General features: G+C 38.3%; 1 protein-coding gene across 1 annotated transcript in view; it reads left to right on the top strand.

Moving 5' to 3' along the window:
• The window catches only part of BBS7 (Bardet-Biedl syndrome 7), a 23,572-nt gene extending 5,310 nt beyond the window's left edge, over positions 1-18,262 (top strand). Inside the window, exons 4-18 of the mRNA XM_009334950.1 lie at positions 926-1,112; positions 1,772-1,844; positions 2,797-2,913; positions 4,322-4,452; positions 5,211-5,295; positions 6,978-7,080; positions 7,645-7,837; positions 9,357-9,431; positions 10,498-10,563; positions 12,691-12,830; positions 13,820-13,984; positions 15,100-15,209; positions 15,317-15,420; positions 16,980-17,103; positions 18,126-18,262. Of these exons, the coding sequence (XP_009333225.1) occupies positions 926-1,112; positions 1,772-1,844; positions 2,797-2,913; positions 4,322-4,452; positions 5,211-5,295; positions 6,978-7,080; positions 7,645-7,837; positions 9,357-9,431; positions 10,498-10,563; positions 12,691-12,830; positions 13,820-13,984; positions 15,100-15,209; positions 15,317-15,420; positions 16,980-17,103; positions 18,126-18,262 (1,810 nt within the window). The remainder of the gene's footprint in view (positions 1-925; positions 1,113-1,771; positions 1,845-2,796; positions 2,914-4,321; positions 4,453-5,210; positions 5,296-6,977; positions 7,081-7,644; positions 7,838-9,356; positions 9,432-10,497; positions 10,564-12,690; positions 12,831-13,819; positions 13,985-15,099; positions 15,210-15,316; positions 15,421-16,979; positions 17,104-18,125) is intronic.
• The last annotated feature ends 400 nt before the right edge of the window (positions 18,263-18,662 follow it).

Genomic DNA, 18,662 nt, shown 5'->3' with positions numbered 1-18,662 from the left:
CTTGGTGTCATCTGCAAACTTGCTGAGGGTGCACTCGATCCCACTGTCTATGTCATTGATGAAGATACTAAACAGTACCCGTCCCAGTACGGACCCCTGCGGGATGCCACCCATCACCAATCTCCATCTGGACATTGAGCCGTTGACCACTACCCTCTGGATGCGACCATCTAACCAATTCCTCACCCACCGGACAGTCCACCCATCAAACCCATACCTCTCCAGTTTAGAGAGAAGGATGTTGTGGGGGACCGTGTCAAAGGCCTTACAGAGGCCCAGATAGACAACATCTGTACCCTTCCCGTGTCCACTGATGTAGTCACTCCATCATAGAAGGCCACTAGATTAGTCAGGCAGGACTTGCCCTTGGTGAAGCCATGCTGGCTGTCTTGAATCGCCTCCCTGTCCTCCACGTGCCTTAGCATAGCTTCCAGGAGGATCTGTTCCATGATCTTCCCAGGCACAGAGGTGAGACGGACTGGCCTGTAGTTCCCCGGGTCTTCCTTTTTCCCCTTTTTAAAAGTGGAGGTTATGTTTCCCCTTCTCCAGTCAGTGGGAACTTCACCAGACTGCCACGACTTCTCAAATACGATGGATAGTATCGTATTAGATAGACTTCTATCGTATTAGACTTCTCAAATACGATAGATGGAACATCAAAATATATTAATAAAATTTCTATAAAGATATTCTTAGGATTTTACGTGAAGACAAAATAGGAAATTTGAGAGCTATAGAAATCATGTAGTTTTAGCATTCATAAGAAAGTTGGTGGGGTTTTTTTTTAATAGCTGGAACAGCTTGCGGGACCCACTAATGCCTTGAATGTGCAAGCGGTAGCGCATGCATGCTTATAGCAGGGCTAAAAGACTATCGCTGCAACTATACTGCGAAAACGTTACAGGAAGTGTTTTCTTTTTCTCAGGCATATTTCAGGAGCAGATCTCTTTCTTTGCGCGAGCTATATCTATAACCATTACTGCGACTGCAAAGACCAGCACTACTACCTATCAGGAGATAAAATCAATGATGTTCTCTGCCTTCCTGTAGATAAAGTGAATTGCATTACGCCGGTACTTGCATGTCAGGATAGAGTCCTCAGAGTTTTACAGGTTAGAATACTTGCTTCTTTATGTTTTATGTATCGATGCCATAGAATTGGACTGATTCTTAAGGGAATCAGCATATCAGCATGGCTTAAACATCATAAGGATAAGCATATTGTATTTTACTTGGCAGTGTTACTGTCTATAATGCTGGTACTTTTTTTTTTTAAAGGAAAACAATTATTATTAACTTGCAAAATGAGGATTAATAAAACCACTATAAATAGGCTTTGGAATTCATAGGTGAAAGTAGATAACAAATTGGTCCCTTTTAACTGGAAGTGCTCATATAAGGGAATTAAATGTGTCTTTATCAGTTTGGAAATTCTTGCTCTCACAAATTACTGTTGCGACAAGTCAGAGTGATATTCAGTGGTTTAACAAATTTATTTGCCAGACAAATTTGCAGATTATTTTTAGTAACAACACCACATTTCAAGAGTCCTATGTTTTATTTATATAAACTTCACCCTGTTTTGGCTTAGAAATGGTACTGGGAGTTTGTATAAGTGAAACATATCCGTTACTATTATCCATAATAATTTTGTCCTCATGCTGTCTATAATGCTGGTACTTTTGTGGTGGTTTTTTGTTTTGGTTGGTGTGGGTTTGTTTTGTTTGTTTGTTTTACAAAACTCATTCAATATAGTTCTCTTTGTCTTTAGGGATCTGATTTACTCTATGAGGTAGAAGTTCCTGGACCACCTACTGTTCTTGCGCTAAGCAATGGAAATGGGGGTAACAAGATTTTGAATATACACATAACTAAATAATGTTATTTTACTAGATTTTTAAGATTTTATTGCTTGTATTTGTTAATTACATTTTTGCCTTGATTTTTAAGCTGATGTTAAAAATGCGGCAGAAGACTGACTATGGGAAGTCATTTCTTACATACAAATAAATATACACACACACGTATGACTGTTTTAGACAGTTCTAAATTATGTTCACGTTTAATTGAAAGCCTCTTACAAGAGCAGCGAGATATAAGATGGTCTCATTGTGTAAATATGAACTGGACTTTTGGGGGCCTTGTCAAAGTTCTGGGTTTGGGTTTCTCTTATACATGGATTTCCGTAACTAGAGTCGCTAGTTGCACCCGTCCATGGATGGATGAGAATATTGAGTAGAGCTCACATAAAGAGAGACTGTGGAAGGATCAAGCTTAAAATAGTTTGATCATCCTTCTTGCTAATCTGTTCTAACCTAATAGAAATCGCTTTAGTGTGTTAAGCTGGTGCTTAATTTAGTTTCGGTTAGATTGTGTGACAATGACATTCAGAGCTGGTTTGGAAAAGTAGTTCTTACTTGCTTAAATATTGGCACAACACCCATTACTGGATGCGTGTTCTGAATGGGTCTCTTCGTTTCTCTTCTCTAAAGGCGATTTAATAGCCTATCTTTGCTGAAATTTTGAAGTATTGGGTTATGAATGGTTTTTAGGCAGAACTCCAGTGCAGGGGGGCATTCATACACGGAAGAGTGATAGCCACGAAGAAATTATCAGAACAGGTGCAGTTCTCATGTATTTGTTTTTGTTTTTAAAGCCTGACAGTTCTGTTACACAGCACTAATGTTAGTATTTTCTTTTTCCCTTGGGCTGTAGAGTGTAACTACACAGGACTTTCAAATTTTTTAAATTGGTGTACTTGATTTTATTGATTCTAAATTCAGTTTATGTGTTTAGGTGATTCTGGAGAAGAAATTGTGTATGGAACCTCTGATGGTAAACTGGGTCTTATCCAGATTACTGGTTCCAAGCCTATACCTAAGTGGGAAATTGGAAATGAAAAGAAGAGAGGAGGTATGCGTCTCAATCTCTCACTCTTTAGCTTTCCAGCATATATGAGGCTTTATTACAAGTATAATAATCAGGAAATCTTATTCATAGATACTTTGGAGGCATACTGTAGTTATGTCAGTATGTGATACTAATATGAGGAAGCTCTCTTTCATTCTTCTGGTTTTCTTATAAATAGTTCTAATCAGTTGGTCTTGCTTTGGCTTTTCTGTTCATATTATTCCCAGTACTTTAGTATACTTTTGTTTTTACAGTATTTTTAAAGTGACGTTTGTAAAACAGTGTATTCACATATGATTACTTGAGGTTTTTACCATTTTGGTGGCTATTTCTAAGTGCGAATATACCTGCCAGATTTTTCAGATGTTCAGTGGTCTTAAAGTCTCTTCAGAGGAAAGGTTAGCATCTTCCCTGCAAGACATTTTTTCTTCTTTTTTTTTAAAAAGACAATGTTATTTTTATAAAAAAGCCACGGGCTTTTGTCAGAAGATGAAATAAGGCTTTCATTAAAGCTCCACAATGAGGCTTAACTGATCAGAGCATAGTACGACACTTTCCCTCTTTTAGCCTTGGTATGCTGCTTCTGCAGCATCTGTTCGCCCATACTCCTTTATAAAGGAGAAGACCAGGGATAGAAAATATATGGTTTTTTTTTTAATTTAATTATCTCATAACAGCTATCGCTGAATTATTTTCTTAAAATGCTTCCTAGAATATCCTTACTCTTCATACGAAATATGAAGGAGTCACAGAAGGTAAATTCCATCTCGTTTTTCATATTAATTCTTGTACAAACTCTCTCACTGCTTTTTCCTTCTTCCAGACACTAACTCTTTTTCCTGTCCAGACATGAATAGTTGTCGTAGGCTGGTTCCACATGTGCTAGTAGTGGATCTGTCCACTAACGTGTCAAATAGCAGTACCTAGTCCAGGTCTGACACAAGTCAGAACCCTCTTTCTGTCGCCTTGGCCAGAATTCATAGTAGTCCATTTACCAATAGCTTTAAGTCAATTATAGGAAACAAAGAATGCTTGCTTCTTCAACTGGCAAAGTTACAGTAGTGTGAACAGACAAATAGTTCATCTGGGGAAATGTTTGACGGGGGAGGGTTAAACCCCTCAAAAGTAAGCTATTTGAACATCAGAAGGGGTCTCTGTTCAGTGCTTTTCACCAAGGGAACGGTGGTGGTTTTGATTTGGAATTGGTTGCTGTAAAACCCACTGTGCCATCTTGAACCTCAGGCACAGGTGAGAGACTTCAGCCCTCTGGTGGACTCATCCAGAAATAGCATTAATAAAGCCTTAAAAGCTGACCGAGAATCTCTTTCTATGTAACTGAACGTGGCCTGTGTATTATTGTGTCATAAACGAATAAAGATGAAGTAAACGGCCTTGTTTTCTTTCTCATTAGGTATCTTATGTATTGATAGTTTTGACATTCTGGGAGATGGAGTTAAAGAATTACTCGTTGGACGAGATGATGGAATGCTAGAAATCTATAACTTTGAGAGTGCAGATGATCCTGTTCTTCGATATGATCATGTAAGCCCACTTTCATTATACTCTTCTTTGCTGGAAAAATGAATTTAAAAAAATATAATCTGTATTTCAAAACTTAAAAGTATTTAAAAGATCATTACTGCTAAAATGTGTGGGTTTGTTTTTAATTTGATGAGCTCTGTAATGTTGACAATATAAACTTCAAAGCAGTGTCCTAATATTTAAGAGCCAGAAAGTGAAATAGTCCTGCTTTAAGCAAAAATCAAAATAGTGTAGAGGGTATGTTAAAGTTCTGGCTCTGTTGACTACTGAAGTCTCTCCTGAGTGCAACCTAATGCAGTGCTTCTCTCTCAGTGAAAAAACAACCCCATGTTTTGTATAGTCTGTGTTTTACATGTAAAATAATAAATGTAAGTTCTCAGGACTTTACTGAGCATAATTACTTCGGTTATGAATTGTTTAAAACAGTAGATTTGATCTGTAGTGATTATTTCAGCCTTCAGTCAGATTGCTAATTCCTGCTAGAAAAATATTGCCCATTGGTGTTTTGCTTTAAACTGCTTTTTAATGTCTTTGTTATGCAGAGTAGAATCGGAATGCATTTGTTAAAACGCCCCAATTTAGCTGTGATAGTCATCAGCTAGCTTACTCTTTTGTAGGTCTAGATATTGTACATCTATGTAGGTATTTCGTGATGCAGGTAAAAGGAGGAGCGCAACCCTTAAAACCCCCACAAAAACCCCCAACTTCTAAAATGAGTGCAGTGATATTTCCCTCTTCTTGAATGTATTTATTTGAAGGCTTTATCAGAGAGCATTGCATCAATCCAGGGTGGCTGTGTAGGAAAAGATGGGTATGATGAAATTTTAGCATCCACGTATTCAGGTAAGCTTCATGTCATTTACTCAATAAATGTGGCATATGGTGATGCGGTAAAAACGAAGCAGGCTATGTTGTTAGTGCAGCTCACATCTCTTAACGTTTTTGTTCTGATTGAAACCAGGATAATGTTTTGTGGGAAAAGATCTCTTCTAATTTAATATTTACACTCCCAAAAAAATGTTTCCTACACTTAAACTATGTTTCTGTATTTTAAGATATTCATAATGTGTTCCGCTGTCTAACACAGCGGCTGGTTATTCTCTGGTGTAGACTGCTGCCTAACTGTGGTGAAATAATGAGTATGTTACGTCCGAAGGAATGATTTATGATTTTTTTGTATTAAAAATATTGATAGACATGCATATCTGTTTGTTTGTTTTCTTGTCTTTTACGTGGTTTCCTTCCTTTTCAGCTTCAAAGGGCTTTAAACGGGGTTGATTTTGCTTTTAGTAGAAAATAAAGATTGCCCATGTGAGCCCCTCTGCAGGATTCAAGCTGTTGGCCTGACTGTCACAGAGGCCGTGATAAACATGCTGCATATGTTAACTGCTGGGAGCTAAAATATTGCTAATTCTCTATCTTCGGTTATTTTCAGTGCTAAAAAATTAGCCTACTGAAACCTCTCGTATTCAAAATCATGTATTTTGGCAAGATACAATTCTCAGTTATCGAGAAGTAATGGTGTTCACGTACCTCTTCTAAATAGTCTTTGGACGATTAAAAGACTCTTGCACCTCACCTCATATGAATTGTTTTGGTATGACAGGCTGCAGCAATACTGCAGCCAAAGTCCTCTGTGGCTTCTTTTAGTGGGAATGTTATAAAGATCCATGAATCATAGAAGAAAGAAAACAGCGAAAGCTGTTCACCTCTGGGTTTTCAAAGGTAAACTCTGGTAGGATGTGCGGTACACTGAGTTTGGTGGGTTTTGGCAGATCAGGAAAAGTAGTGCTTAGGGCAGTAAAAGTTACATTTCATGCCTGGCAGCATAGGACTTCTGTGGATTTTTTAAAGTTCATGCTCCATTGTTGGGCTTTCTTGGTACTTGAAGTAGATAGCTACGGAATGTCAAAGATTGTGGACAAGCCAGCTTTTATGGTGCATTTTATAATAATGCTATCTTACTGTTTGCATGCATTACGTGAGGTAACTAGAGCTATCAACACCCATTCAAATCTGCATGTCGTACCTGAGGTTTCAGGATGGAATCAATTAGTATTTGCCTTTATAAGTAGATAGTAATTAAGTAAACAAAAAAATTTTTTTTTCACTTCAACCGTCAGCATTCAATCTCAAAGCACATTGTGCAACATATAGTTTGCTATAAACACATTGCACAGCTTTCTGTTTTGTTTTGAGCTATAGTACTGCAAAGTATTCAAGGTTTTGTGAGAGAAAGAGGTGGGAAAAATTTTAAGAGCTCGGTTAAAAAATACCGCAGAAGGATTTATTGCTCGAAGTACTTGATGAAAAAGAACAAGTAATGTTTTCCAATCTGTAAGTTAAGAATGAAACCCATGAAAAAAATCATGCTCGGTGTCTAGATTAATCCTTCAAAGAAAGGATTAAAGTCTCGATTCTCTCTATCTGGTATCTGGAACAAACATCGCTCCACGCTGAGTGTAGCTGAGCGTAGACTTTCGTTCTTAGCTTATAAGGAATAAAAACTTCATATATTGGTTTAGGCTGGCTGACAGGACTGACTACAGAACCTGTCCATAGAGAAGATGGATCAGGTGAAGAACTAAAATTAAGTCAAGAAATGCAGAGCAAGATTTCATCCTTAAGGTAATTGCACTAGAAAGAAATTTAAATGGAAGAATTGAAATGTTAAAAGCTGAAATGTCATCTTTCCTTCCTATCTCACTGGATTTTCTGTATCGTTAATGTATCTGGAAGTAGAATCAAGCCTTTTCAAACCAGAAATGAATGGCAGCCTCATTTCACAGTCTTTCTATCTTGCCTTCACATGATGATGTCTTAATGCCTTCTTCCTCAGTATCAGCAAGATAAGATTGCCTTCTTCCATGCTGCTTATAGCTTCTAAATGATGGGAGGAAAGTAGTCACTAGCATGTAATTCAAAATGCATTGTACTCTTGCAGGGAAAAACGTCATCCTTTCCTGTGACTCATCGAAATCCCTTTTGGCAAAGTACAGTAGAATCTACATTTTCATGTGATATAGTTTATATTTTGTTTGTTACGTGTGTGGGAGTCACCGGTCACTTCTGGTTGGAAACTTGTGGACAGAAGATAAACATGATTGCCTTGCAAACTTGATCTACTTAATTTCTAGGGTAGCTTTTATAGTTTTTTTTCTTAAGACATTATATGTGGCTTCCCTTTTCTAGGAATGAATTGGAACACTTACAGATGAAAGTACTTCAGGAACGTGAAAAATACCAGCAGTCTTCTCAATCCAGTACTGCTGTTTCATCAGTACCTGCGTTTAGTGTGAATGATAAGTTTACCTTAAATAAGGATGATGCTAGCTACAGCCTCATCTTGGAGGTGCAGACAGCTATAGATAATGTCCTGGTACAGGTGAGTGTGGTTTTGTTCTTGTTGGCTTTCTTGATAACTAAATAAAATATTCAGAGACTTTCTAGTTTAAAAAGCTGAGTTATAATATCTTAAGTATATGAGTTTTTAAATGTCTGAATTGTTATAAGAGAGAATTGAAGCGTATAGCCTTGCAATGTTGAAGTAACTGTTGTAAGTGCTTGTTAGGGAACAAACACAACTTAAACCTTTATTGAACAGAGCAACGTTATGCTGCGAAAATAGACCAAAACACCTGCCGTACTAGCAGGTTTCTACGTAACTTCTGTGTTTGCTTTTGCATATCCCTCCCTATTTAAGCAGCAATTAACTCAGTAAGTCTTAAATGAGGTGCCGATTCTCACTCGCCAGTTAAGTACCGTCTGTAGTGGAAAATTAATTTTAGAATGATATGGGCCACCTGCGCACTTTCAGCATGGAACAGTGTCTGATTTGTGTGCAATTGGTGATAAATACTCCTGCCAAGTAGAACAACCTTAATTAGTTATTCCTCCTACTGCATCAGCTGAAATGAATGTTATCTTTGGTAGTCAGAAAGAGTAGCGGTACTGAATTACCTTCTTTTGGGATAAGCATGGGGAGAAAAATTTGACAAGGAGGAATTTGTGAGGTGACTTTGCCATAACAAATGGGAGAGAACTACTGTAGGATTTTATTTTTCACTTACTTCTTAATAAAAATCTCATTTTTATTAAGGATGTTATGAGAGCAATGCTAAGCTACAGCTAATACGCAGCTCTCTAGTATCTGCTCTTTCCATAGCTAAGTGAGGAATAATGAAATTGTTTAATCTAGCTCTGAACTTAATGGAGCATTTAGAACTTAGGGCTTTTTATTTGAAGAAATACAAAGCAGTATCTGGTATTCCTCTGCTGTGAGAAGACAATAAAACTGTTTTTAAAATATTTTTTTAGGAAGTATGTTGCATATTTATCAATGTTTCCTGACACTTCTGTGAAGTCATAAAGCAGCACCAAATCAAGTAATTAATCATTCTAATACCCTTTAATCTCATTTTTAAAACCGTGTTAGATTTGATTTTAATTCCAGTGAAAACACATCTAGATAAGAAGTGGTCTGTGTCAGAAGCGTTATTGTAAGTAAAAGGTTCATTAATAAGTATGTAATATGATCCTTGGTTTCCTGAATGAATACTGTAATCCCCCTATTACAACAGGGAAACACTTCAATCATGAATATACTTCATGCATATGAACGAAGTATACTTTCATGTCTGAAAGATAGTTACATGTCTTAGACCGAAGCTGTCGTAAGCCAGCCACACAAGAGTTCAGGACTCCGTAAGAAAGTAAGAGAATGATCATCATGTTACTCCAGGATTAAGTAGTAAACTGCGTGTCTGTTCGGCTTTTACCCCTTGGATGAAGCAATCGTTGCCTCTCCCTTATTAAAATAATCGATGACAGTTAGAGGATAAATGCATTAGAAGCTACTCAGGAACTTAAAGCTCTTTATTTTTCCTTCCTCACATGTTCTGCAGAGTGATGTCCCAATAGACTTGCTGGATGTGGATAAAAATTCTGCTGTTGTTAGTTTTAGCAGCTGTGATTCTGAGGTAAGTGAAACAAGAGATAGTATTTATAGAGATCACATGATGAAAGCTCTTAATACTGTATATTAAAAATAGAATTTGGATTTATATATTTGTAATTTTAAATATATTGAGTTAAACTACTCATTGGTAATTTTGGAGAGCTCAGCTTCATTAGAGATACTGCAGAATTAGGAGTTAGCGGCAGGTCCTGACATAAGGCAAAGCTAAATATGTGCGAAAGGATCCAGGAGCAACTGCTCTCTTGCTTTTTTTTCTGCCTGGTCAGGAATGTGAAAGACACATTCAGTATTGCTCTCTTCCCTGGATTTGCCAGTATCACGTGTATCTACTTCAAAGTAATTTTAGGTGAAGAACGTTGTATTTCTTACTTAGTTCGTCTCTTAAAAATCACTTTAGAACATGCAAATTCTGCTGTGTGGGGAGTCATTTGTTTAAGTGCATTTTTTTATATAATAATTATAAACTTAAATACTTACAGAATTACTAATGATGCTTAGGGCTGGGGGGGAAATCCAGAAACTACGTTAGCATGATGAAAACCTTCTGTGAAGTCGTCTTCTTGTAACGGTCCACTAAGTATTTTAGTTTTAAGAACTGAATTTGCACATCATTGGTCTACCCTGGAGCTTTCAGAAATCAACTTTTTATTTTAAGTTTCTTGTCGTTTATGATTAATTTAGCTTTTTTTTGGTGTGTTTTCTTAGTGATCTTACTTTAGTTTTTGGATGTTGGACTAATATTGCAGATGAGTGGGGCAGGCTGGCGTGTATTCTTCAGATGAAAAGTAGATATCTATGTAATTTTTATGGTGGTATTAAAGAGTATAAGAAGCTTCAGTTGATTTCTCCTTATATAGAGAAATTTTTAAAATTCTACCATAATTAAAATTAATTGGAATATTCAAGGGAACCAAAGATTACTTTTTTGTATTAACTTTTATAAAAGAGCTGTACATAAATAGCAAAAACTTTATTGTACATGTCTACAGTTAAAACAGACCAGTGGAACTTTTGTGAATCCACAGACCTGTTTTGTACTATTTTTCTGGTTTTTTTTCTGTTTACAGCCAAATAGCAACTTTCTTCTTGCGACTTACCGATGCCAAGCAAATACTACGAGACTTGAACTTAAGGTAAAATGCTCCAAGATATTTTCCATAATAAATTAATGGTTACGTAGATGTCTGCTTAGGAATGGAGAGATCTCTACCTGGACTGACTGTTTAGCCTGAGCAAATGATCAGTCCGACTTCTACTGCTGTTTTTTTCCTGAGAACCTTCTAATCTGGGGCTTGTGTTCCTTTATATTTGTCTGTAGGGTTTCTAAAGGCTTCTAAAAAATGTGTTACTTCAGAGGAGAGCCTGGGGTCCTTCTTGAGTGTCCCTAAGATGAAAGCAGTGGGGAAATCACAGATTGTGAAAATACTTGATTCTGGAGACAGCGTGTGGAACTTAAGGCGGAGACAGGCATGGGAAAGCAAGCTCTGGCACTGTTTGTCCTCAGAAGCGTGTGAAGGAAGTTTACGCTGGGAAGTAACCAGGGAATATAGGCTGGATTTGTACTTTGGAGAGGAAGCAAATCCGGTCTTTCTGTGCTGCTTATACTGACGGCACGTGGGTGTTTTGGGGTTTGTTTTTAACGATCCACCAAATTCACACGTTTTGTGGCTATCACCAGAGGAAATAATGAAGGAAATCACAATTAGGAAAATCCTCACCATGCACACAGGCTCCAGGTTTTCTCTTTATGTAGTTACCTAACACTGCAGCCTCCTAATCTGATAGGTGTTTATTTATGTAAAACTCTCAGTCCAAAGAGTATCATTAGAAATTTAAGTCTGCATAAGAAGTATCAAATGTGGGGAAGCTGGGGGTGGTTATCTTTTTTTGTGAAGTCACAATAATGGACCTAGTGTGCAGAATTAAGAGTCTTTATTTCCCAGGTTGCCTTCTTAAGAAATGCTATGAGTGTGCTTATTGGTTCTGAGCAGGTCACTTTATCTCTCTGTGTCTCAGTTCTCTTATTTTAATTTAGGGATATGACCCTGGCCACCTTTAATACTGAAAATGCTCGGTAAAGAGTAAATAACACAAGAAAAATGAATCAACTGCATTCATTATACACAAAAAGAGGGTTTTTTTTACTCTCCCACTAAAAACATTTATAAACTTCCTGTTGTGTGTCATCAAGAGACTGTACTATCACTCTTGCATTTGGATCCTGATGTGACGAATTCGATCTGCACAGGTTCTACTGCCACCTTGCTGCAACACATTGAGGATCTCCAGTGATTTACACCTGCCACGTGGAGTTCATTCTCTTCTTGTATTCCGTCTATGCACATGCAGACAATACGACTTTTAAGTCTTGGGGATTTTATTTCCAAAGAGAACTCTTTACTCATTTTTTTTAAAAACACTGAAGTGGATGTCTTCCTGCAAAACACTGCTTTCTGAGTTCTGAGACCCTATAAAATAGGGGACATAAGGTTATAAAGCAAACCTGTACTCGAACTCCAGTCCGCTCTTTTGTTTGTTTAAAGCTGTTTCAGTAGCTCTTCTGCCTGCTTTCACGGCTGTGTTGGTGCTGTAGGTGGGACACTCCTGTTTCTTGTCAATTCTGTGTGAGTGGCAGACTTCTTAGTGCAGTCTGGGTAACTGGTCTCAGCAGAGAAGTGATTGATGCATTGCTGTGTCCTCAGGTGTGGAGAGTTTGTACTGTGTCTTGAATGTGTTTGTACCTCCTGCTTGTTGGGTCATCTGAGACTTGAACTTAAATCTGGCCTCTTACTTTTCCAAAAATAGCTCAGGAAGAACTGTGATTGTTATGAAGAGATGGACACGTATTTTGAAATTCAGTTTACTTTCTTGAATTCTCTGATCTATTCTTTGCTGCCAACTGCTACAGAATGTATTTTTTCCTTAATTTAAAAAAAAAAAAGTAATGGGGCCACTAACAAATTAGAAGCAGGTTACAGACGTTTTATTTTAACTGATCAGAAAGTATGTTCGTGGCTTTTATTTTCTTAATATTCTGTTCATCTAATATAGCAGCATTTCATTGGACGCTACTTCCTCCGGTTTTAAAACATTCTTGATCTGCTCTATTTATAGTGGCACTATCAAGTAAATATAGTGCTCTAAATATTCTTGAAGTACTATGGTCTTTCTTTAACATATTTTGATTTTCCAAAACACGGTAAATTAATCTTTTCCCTTTTGTGTGTTTTTTTGTGTGGGTTCTGCTTTTATTTCTGCAGGTTCGATCGATTGAAGGACAGTATGGGACACTGCAAGCATATGTAACTCCAAGAATTCAACCAAAAACCTGCCAAGTTCATCAATATCAAATTAAACCACTTTCGCTTCATCAGAGAACTCATTCTATTGACCATAACAGGTATTTGCAGAGAAAAATCACTGCCTTTTTCTCTTGAAAAACTGACACAATCCAGTGGAAACAATGTTTGCTCTATAAACTTAAGTATGTCATTTCTAACCCCTAACCTACAATTTTGGGCCTGTAGTTCCATTTTATGGGTTTTCTGACAGAAAATGCGGATTTAATGGGTTCCTGCTTATCCTTGTTTCCCGGTTATTTTTCATTTTACTGACCTGGGTTATAGTGCAGCCCCATGTGTTAGTAGAGCTGAGGGTGTGGTAGAAAGGAAACTTCTGTGTTAGTAACCACAGTCTTTTCAGTTTCAGCCTCATTCTCCCCTCCACCCTTTTAATGTAATTCTTTCCCGTAGCTAACTTAGCTCCAAAACTGAGCCAAGACGTTTCCCGCCCCCTCCTCTCTGTTAGAAACCTGGTATTTCATGCAATTTCTACTTGATTTTTCCCCACCCTCAGTTAACATCTTGTATTGCCACCGAGGTATTGCTTGCTTCAGAACAAAACTGAAAGATGGAAGGAATGATACGAAATGCTTCAGTGTGCAAATGAGCTCCATTATGCCTCGTTCTTGATATAAATGCTATGTCTGTGGTTTACAGCGTGGGAGACTGTTGAGGCTCTTAGTCGTATTTGCTGTGTTGTCAGTTATTTACCTTTGTCATAAGTTTCAGGTTTAACAACCTGAAACGGGCTATGTCAAAAACTTCCACCTCGCTTCTTATCCAGTTCTGACATGCCTACTGGGAGATAAAACTTGAATGTGCGCATAGCTTTTTGTCTTGAAATACAGAAAAGTAGCTGTAAGCTGCAATATGTAGCTATTTAGCAAGACACCTGACTTCTTACAGGGTGTTGATTAAAAGGAAACCACCATGTGGAAGTAAACTTTTTTTCATATGGATAACCGGTGCACTGACAGTGCCCCTCCTTCGTAACTATTAACTTCTTTTTTTTTTTTTCTTTTTTTTAATATATTTCCTAATGTCATAGACCCATGAATACACTGACGCTCAAAGGCCAGTTCAGTTTTGCTGAAATTCACTCGTGGGTTGTGTTTTGCTTGCCTGAGGTGCCTGAGAAGACTCCCGCTGGAGAAAGTATCACCTTTTATTTTCAGAACACCTTCCTGGGTACACAGCTTGAAAGTACTTACAGGTAAAATACAATTACTGAAGCGCAATGTGACTACGCTGGGGCTTTTGTCCCTTTCATTCTTGACCAGTCGGCAAGTACCATTTCACGCACATACTACTGTTCACCTCTCCACCCTCAGCCCCATCAAAACTCCCATTAAAGAGAAGAGGAATCTTTCTTAAAAAGGATTGTCAAACATTACCAGGGCTGAGCGCTACCCAGAAATGATGCAATCTGTAACCTGAATAGGGTTTTTCTTGAAGTTGGTCCAAAAAACAAAATTGCCAGGGAGGAAAGGCTTGGTATATTTTTAAGATGATGGCTTGCTTTTAGAATGTAAAGAACATAGCTAACTAATGTAGTGAAATTATTGTGTAATGCCTATTGTCTTCTAACTTCCTTTTTTTTGTATTGAGGAGCAGAAATAACTTAAAAGGCATTTAATACTCATGCAAACAAAAATGTGATGAGCGTTAAGCTGAAAACCTTCTTTTTCTGCAATTTTACATTAGGCAAATATTATTTCTGTGTTTAAGGTTAATACTCTGTTCTCAAATTAATTAGTTATATCTTCCTTCAGCAAATTATGTACGTCCACCTGAAAATGGAACTGTAAAATGGGGAGAAATTAAATTGTTGTAATTACAGATTCCAGCCTGCTCCCAGCCTACCATACGTGGTGTCTGCTCATAATGTAGGAAGTTGTTGGGTGGCATTTTTTCGGGGGGGAGGGGAGAGTGTTTTTTCTCCCTTCTGATATTGAAGCTTGCTGTTTGGCTTCAAGGTATTGCAATGATAAAACTTAGGAGGAATGAATACAATCAGAAATCTTACTTGTATAACCTTAGTGCCATACAATAAAGATAACTGCTCTGTGTATACCTGAGATTTGTGCATACTGCTTTGTCTTATTTACTGGAGCAAACTGTTCTCCGTCGGGATTACACTGGGAAGGAGGGGATAGCATAGGCGTGTGTACAGTCACCTGATATACGGAGAATCGTTATGATCTTTATAAAGTTTGCTTTCTTTGATTTGGGCATTAATTTACAGGCCTTCTGTTTTAACGTAGGGACAAATCTAATGCATGCATGTGTGTTTAAGTTTGTTCATTTAAAGTTTTTCTTCCTTTATAGAAAAGGTGAGGGATGTTTTAAGTCTGACAACATTTCTACAATATCCATCCTAAAAGACGTACTTTCCAAAGAGGCCACTAAAAGGAAGATTAATCTCAACATATCATATGGTAAAACTATCTTCTCTATTTTCTTGTCCTTGACTTCATTTTATACTCTTATCAATGGAATACATATCATTCATTTGCTTGTTGGGTTTTTTTTGACTCCCTGCTAGACATAAATGAAGAATCTGTGAGGCACACATTAAAGCTTATCCACCCTAAGTTAGAGTATCAGCAGCTGTTGGCCAAGAAGGTCCACTTAATAGATGCCTTGAGAGTAAGTATCTGCACTGCCGTGGAAGGGTTTTTATGGGGGATTACGTTGTCAGATACCAAGCTGTAGGGCTCAAGTCAGATGGGTGTCATGCCGGTATCTGTTCCGTTTCTATTCCCAGGACATGTATTCTAATTATCCAGGAGACAGACTTCTTCAAGTACAACTCCCATTTGTACTATATAGCTAGTGAGTAACACGTAGGATTACTGACTGATGTTGAGGATGCTTAAATCGGACCGTAGAAGGCAGCCAGCTTTATCATCTAACGTTCTCTTTTTGCCTGCTGCTATTTTCCAGTTCCTTCTTGGTCTCTTTCCACTAACCTTTAAAAGTTTTTTAGGTCTGGGGATGATCATCCAGGCCAGATGCGACTTCCCTTGCTTTGGGAAGGGGTGTCGTAAGATCATCCCAGGGTGTCATAATTTCTGAATTACTTGCTTATTACTTTTGCTTAATACCTTCCTCAACGGTTAGTCTTTGGGAGGTACCAGTTAGGCAGCTTGTCTCAGTTGTTGGACTTGTTCCAACAACCAGGATTTTACTGTCAAAAACTTGCCATTGTCCCTTTTGGGTTTGTTTTTTTTTTGGGGGGGGCGGGAGGTGGGGCGGGGAGATGAGAATGGACAACCAATTCTCTCTTGTCCTTTGGGGGAATCAAATACTAGTTGTCAGAACTCTTTAGTTAGTAGAAAAACTGACCACCAGTGAGAGTAGTGTGTATCTTTATTATCACTGAAAGTATTTTACTTGGGCTTGATTTGGCAAACCAGGGAGGTAGAGCATAATAGCGAATTTATTCTTAACGCATGTTACGTTTGTGCAATAATAATGATGTTGCACACCTTGCTTGTTTCAGGCTTTTTTTAGACAGCAAATCTTCTTTGACAAATCTTTTTTGACAAATTTTTGTCACTAATTTTTTTTGGATAATAGCTTATTCATAGGCAGTAAAATAATCTGATGGTTGATGACAAGCTGTTATCCCAGCAGACTCACGATGCATAGCGTAATTGCCTTTCCTCTAGAAAAGACCAGTCTTTCTGGGGGGGATAAAAAGATCTATACCATCGACCGTCTTAAATTGGTCTGATGGTAGACTGGGGCGTTTTAGAAGAGGTCATTAAAACTTTATGCTGTCACGAATTGAGTGATACTTTCAGAGTTTACTTTCACCTTCAGACTTTAGCATGTGCTGCGCTTTCTAGGAATTGACTTACTCTGAAAATGAAGACGACGTGAAGGCTTTGAGCCTTCGCTGGGCTTGATTGTGTAGGGGTGGGGCTGGGCTGGGGCGTGATCCTGCTCTGGCAGTACCGGGAGCTGGAAGCTGTAATGCACAGGATTTTGAGAATCTGGTCTGTGAATTGACGTGTAACACCTGGCATTTCATTAGCAGACTAGACCATGAGGCACTCGGAAAGGAACTCTTGCTAGTTCAGAAGGGGATTGACTTGTCTGAAGTACTTCCTCCTGTCAGACCCAAGCTTAATTTCTTCTTACTTTTATGCTCTCATGATACTTAACTGCTGTTAATTCTTACTCTTTAAAATGTCTTTGAGGAATTACAAGTCCATGAAGGAAATGTGGACTTCCTGCTACCAAAATACCGCAGCATTTTGGAAGAGGCAGATCAGCTGCTTGAGGAATACAAGAGACAACCTGCACATCTCGAGAGACTTTATGGTTTGTTGATCAATTCAACTCTATTCAAATGCAACTTAATGTCCAGAGAGCGCGCTGGACATGACTGATATAGTTACGAAGTCAGTATTGGCAGAATTGAAATAATTTGATAAGTGGGTACACTTGGGTAGCTTCAGGGCAGCAGTAGGTATGTGAGTATGTTTGTCCGTTTGGTCATACAGCCAAGGCTGCATATTTACATAACGTTTTTGATAATAAAACTCTTAAGTTAAAAGGTGAGGCAGTATAACCGAGCACATACTGAAAATGGCTTGTATGCTACTACAAACTTCGAGTAACCCCCTAAAGGTTCTCAAGAATTGTTCACCTGAGAACTTCTAAAATTGATTTGGCATCACAAGCGTATCGCTGAGAATGAAAATACCAGGATTATTTGCAAGTGACTTTTCTGCTTTTTCTTTAATAGACAGCTTCTTGTATTCGGATGATCCTTGTCCTTATGGACACAATTAAGGATCGTCTTTAGATTCAGGATGGCATTTGAGAACGTGTACAAGTTAAATGAGTGAGTGAGTTCTGAGTGGTTAAGTTTTGCAAAACATGAGAGAACCAGAAAAATGCACATGGGGTGGGAAGGGGGACTCTGAGGAGAGGATCTAATTCGGTGAAGGAAATCCTGTAACCACCTCTGGTGTTCCCCGTACAGCTTTCAGCTCAGAGAATCTCTGCCGGGCACCAGCTTTAGTAAGCCTACGTATATACAGCGTGAGCAGAGTCCTCATCGCCCATCCCGTCATAGTTCCTCTCTCTTTAGTGTTTCAGATGTGGGTAATTCTAAGGCAGATATCCACACTTTGGAATGAAGCTGGAATCTGGGCTGTTCTAACAGTGGTTTGGGTTTGTTTAAAAGTAAATCAGTTTGAAATGTGAAGTTTAAAAGGAGTCTTGTCTAAACCCAGAATCAGCTAGAATAGTTGGGGTACGTAATAACGAGTTAAAAGTAGAGATACCTCATAATGAAAACAAGGCAAATAATAAGTCCTGGGATTTTACCTTTGCAGGTATGATCACAGATCTCTTCATAGATAAATTTAAATTTAAAGGCACCAACGTGAAAACAAAAGTTCCTCTTCTTCTGGAAATTCTGGATGGCTGCGATCAAGATGGACTAATTGCTTTTTTTGAGGCTGCAGCCTGACAAGGAAAAAGCAGAGTCATTTTCTGTCTTTTTTTTTTTTTTTTTTAATCGGGGCAGTTCAATATCAAGTCCAAAACACTTTTTAAGAAGAACGCTTTCACTCTTCTGCTGTCAGCTCTTGGGTTTTATTCGTATTTATCATCATACTGAATGCAGTAGTCAACTCTAGTGCACATAGGCTGTGTGTTAAACGCGCGTGGAGTTTCTGTGTATGCAACGTTCTCCATAGCTGAAGAAAACTTATGTCAACACCAGCTCCCCTTTTTGCAAAAAACACGTTTTCGGTACCGTGAAAGGCCCCGTGCGGCAGTGCCTTCGCCGGAACGGGTTTTCGAGAGACTTCACCGCATTTGGAAGAAATTCTCGTGTTGAGCTACGCCTGGCCGCGGTATTTGCCCGG

The sequence above is a fragment of the Pygoscelis adeliae genome, unplaced genomic scaffold (genome assembly GCF_000699105.1).
Source record: "Pygoscelis adeliae isolate BGI_AS28 unplaced genomic scaffold, ASM69910v1 Scaffold31, whole genome shotgun sequence".
NCBI lineage: Eukaryota > Metazoa > Chordata > Aves > Sphenisciformes > Spheniscidae > Pygoscelis > Pygoscelis adeliae.
Note: the sequence above shows the minus strand (reverse complement) of the source record. Positions and strands in the feature narration are given on the sequence as shown.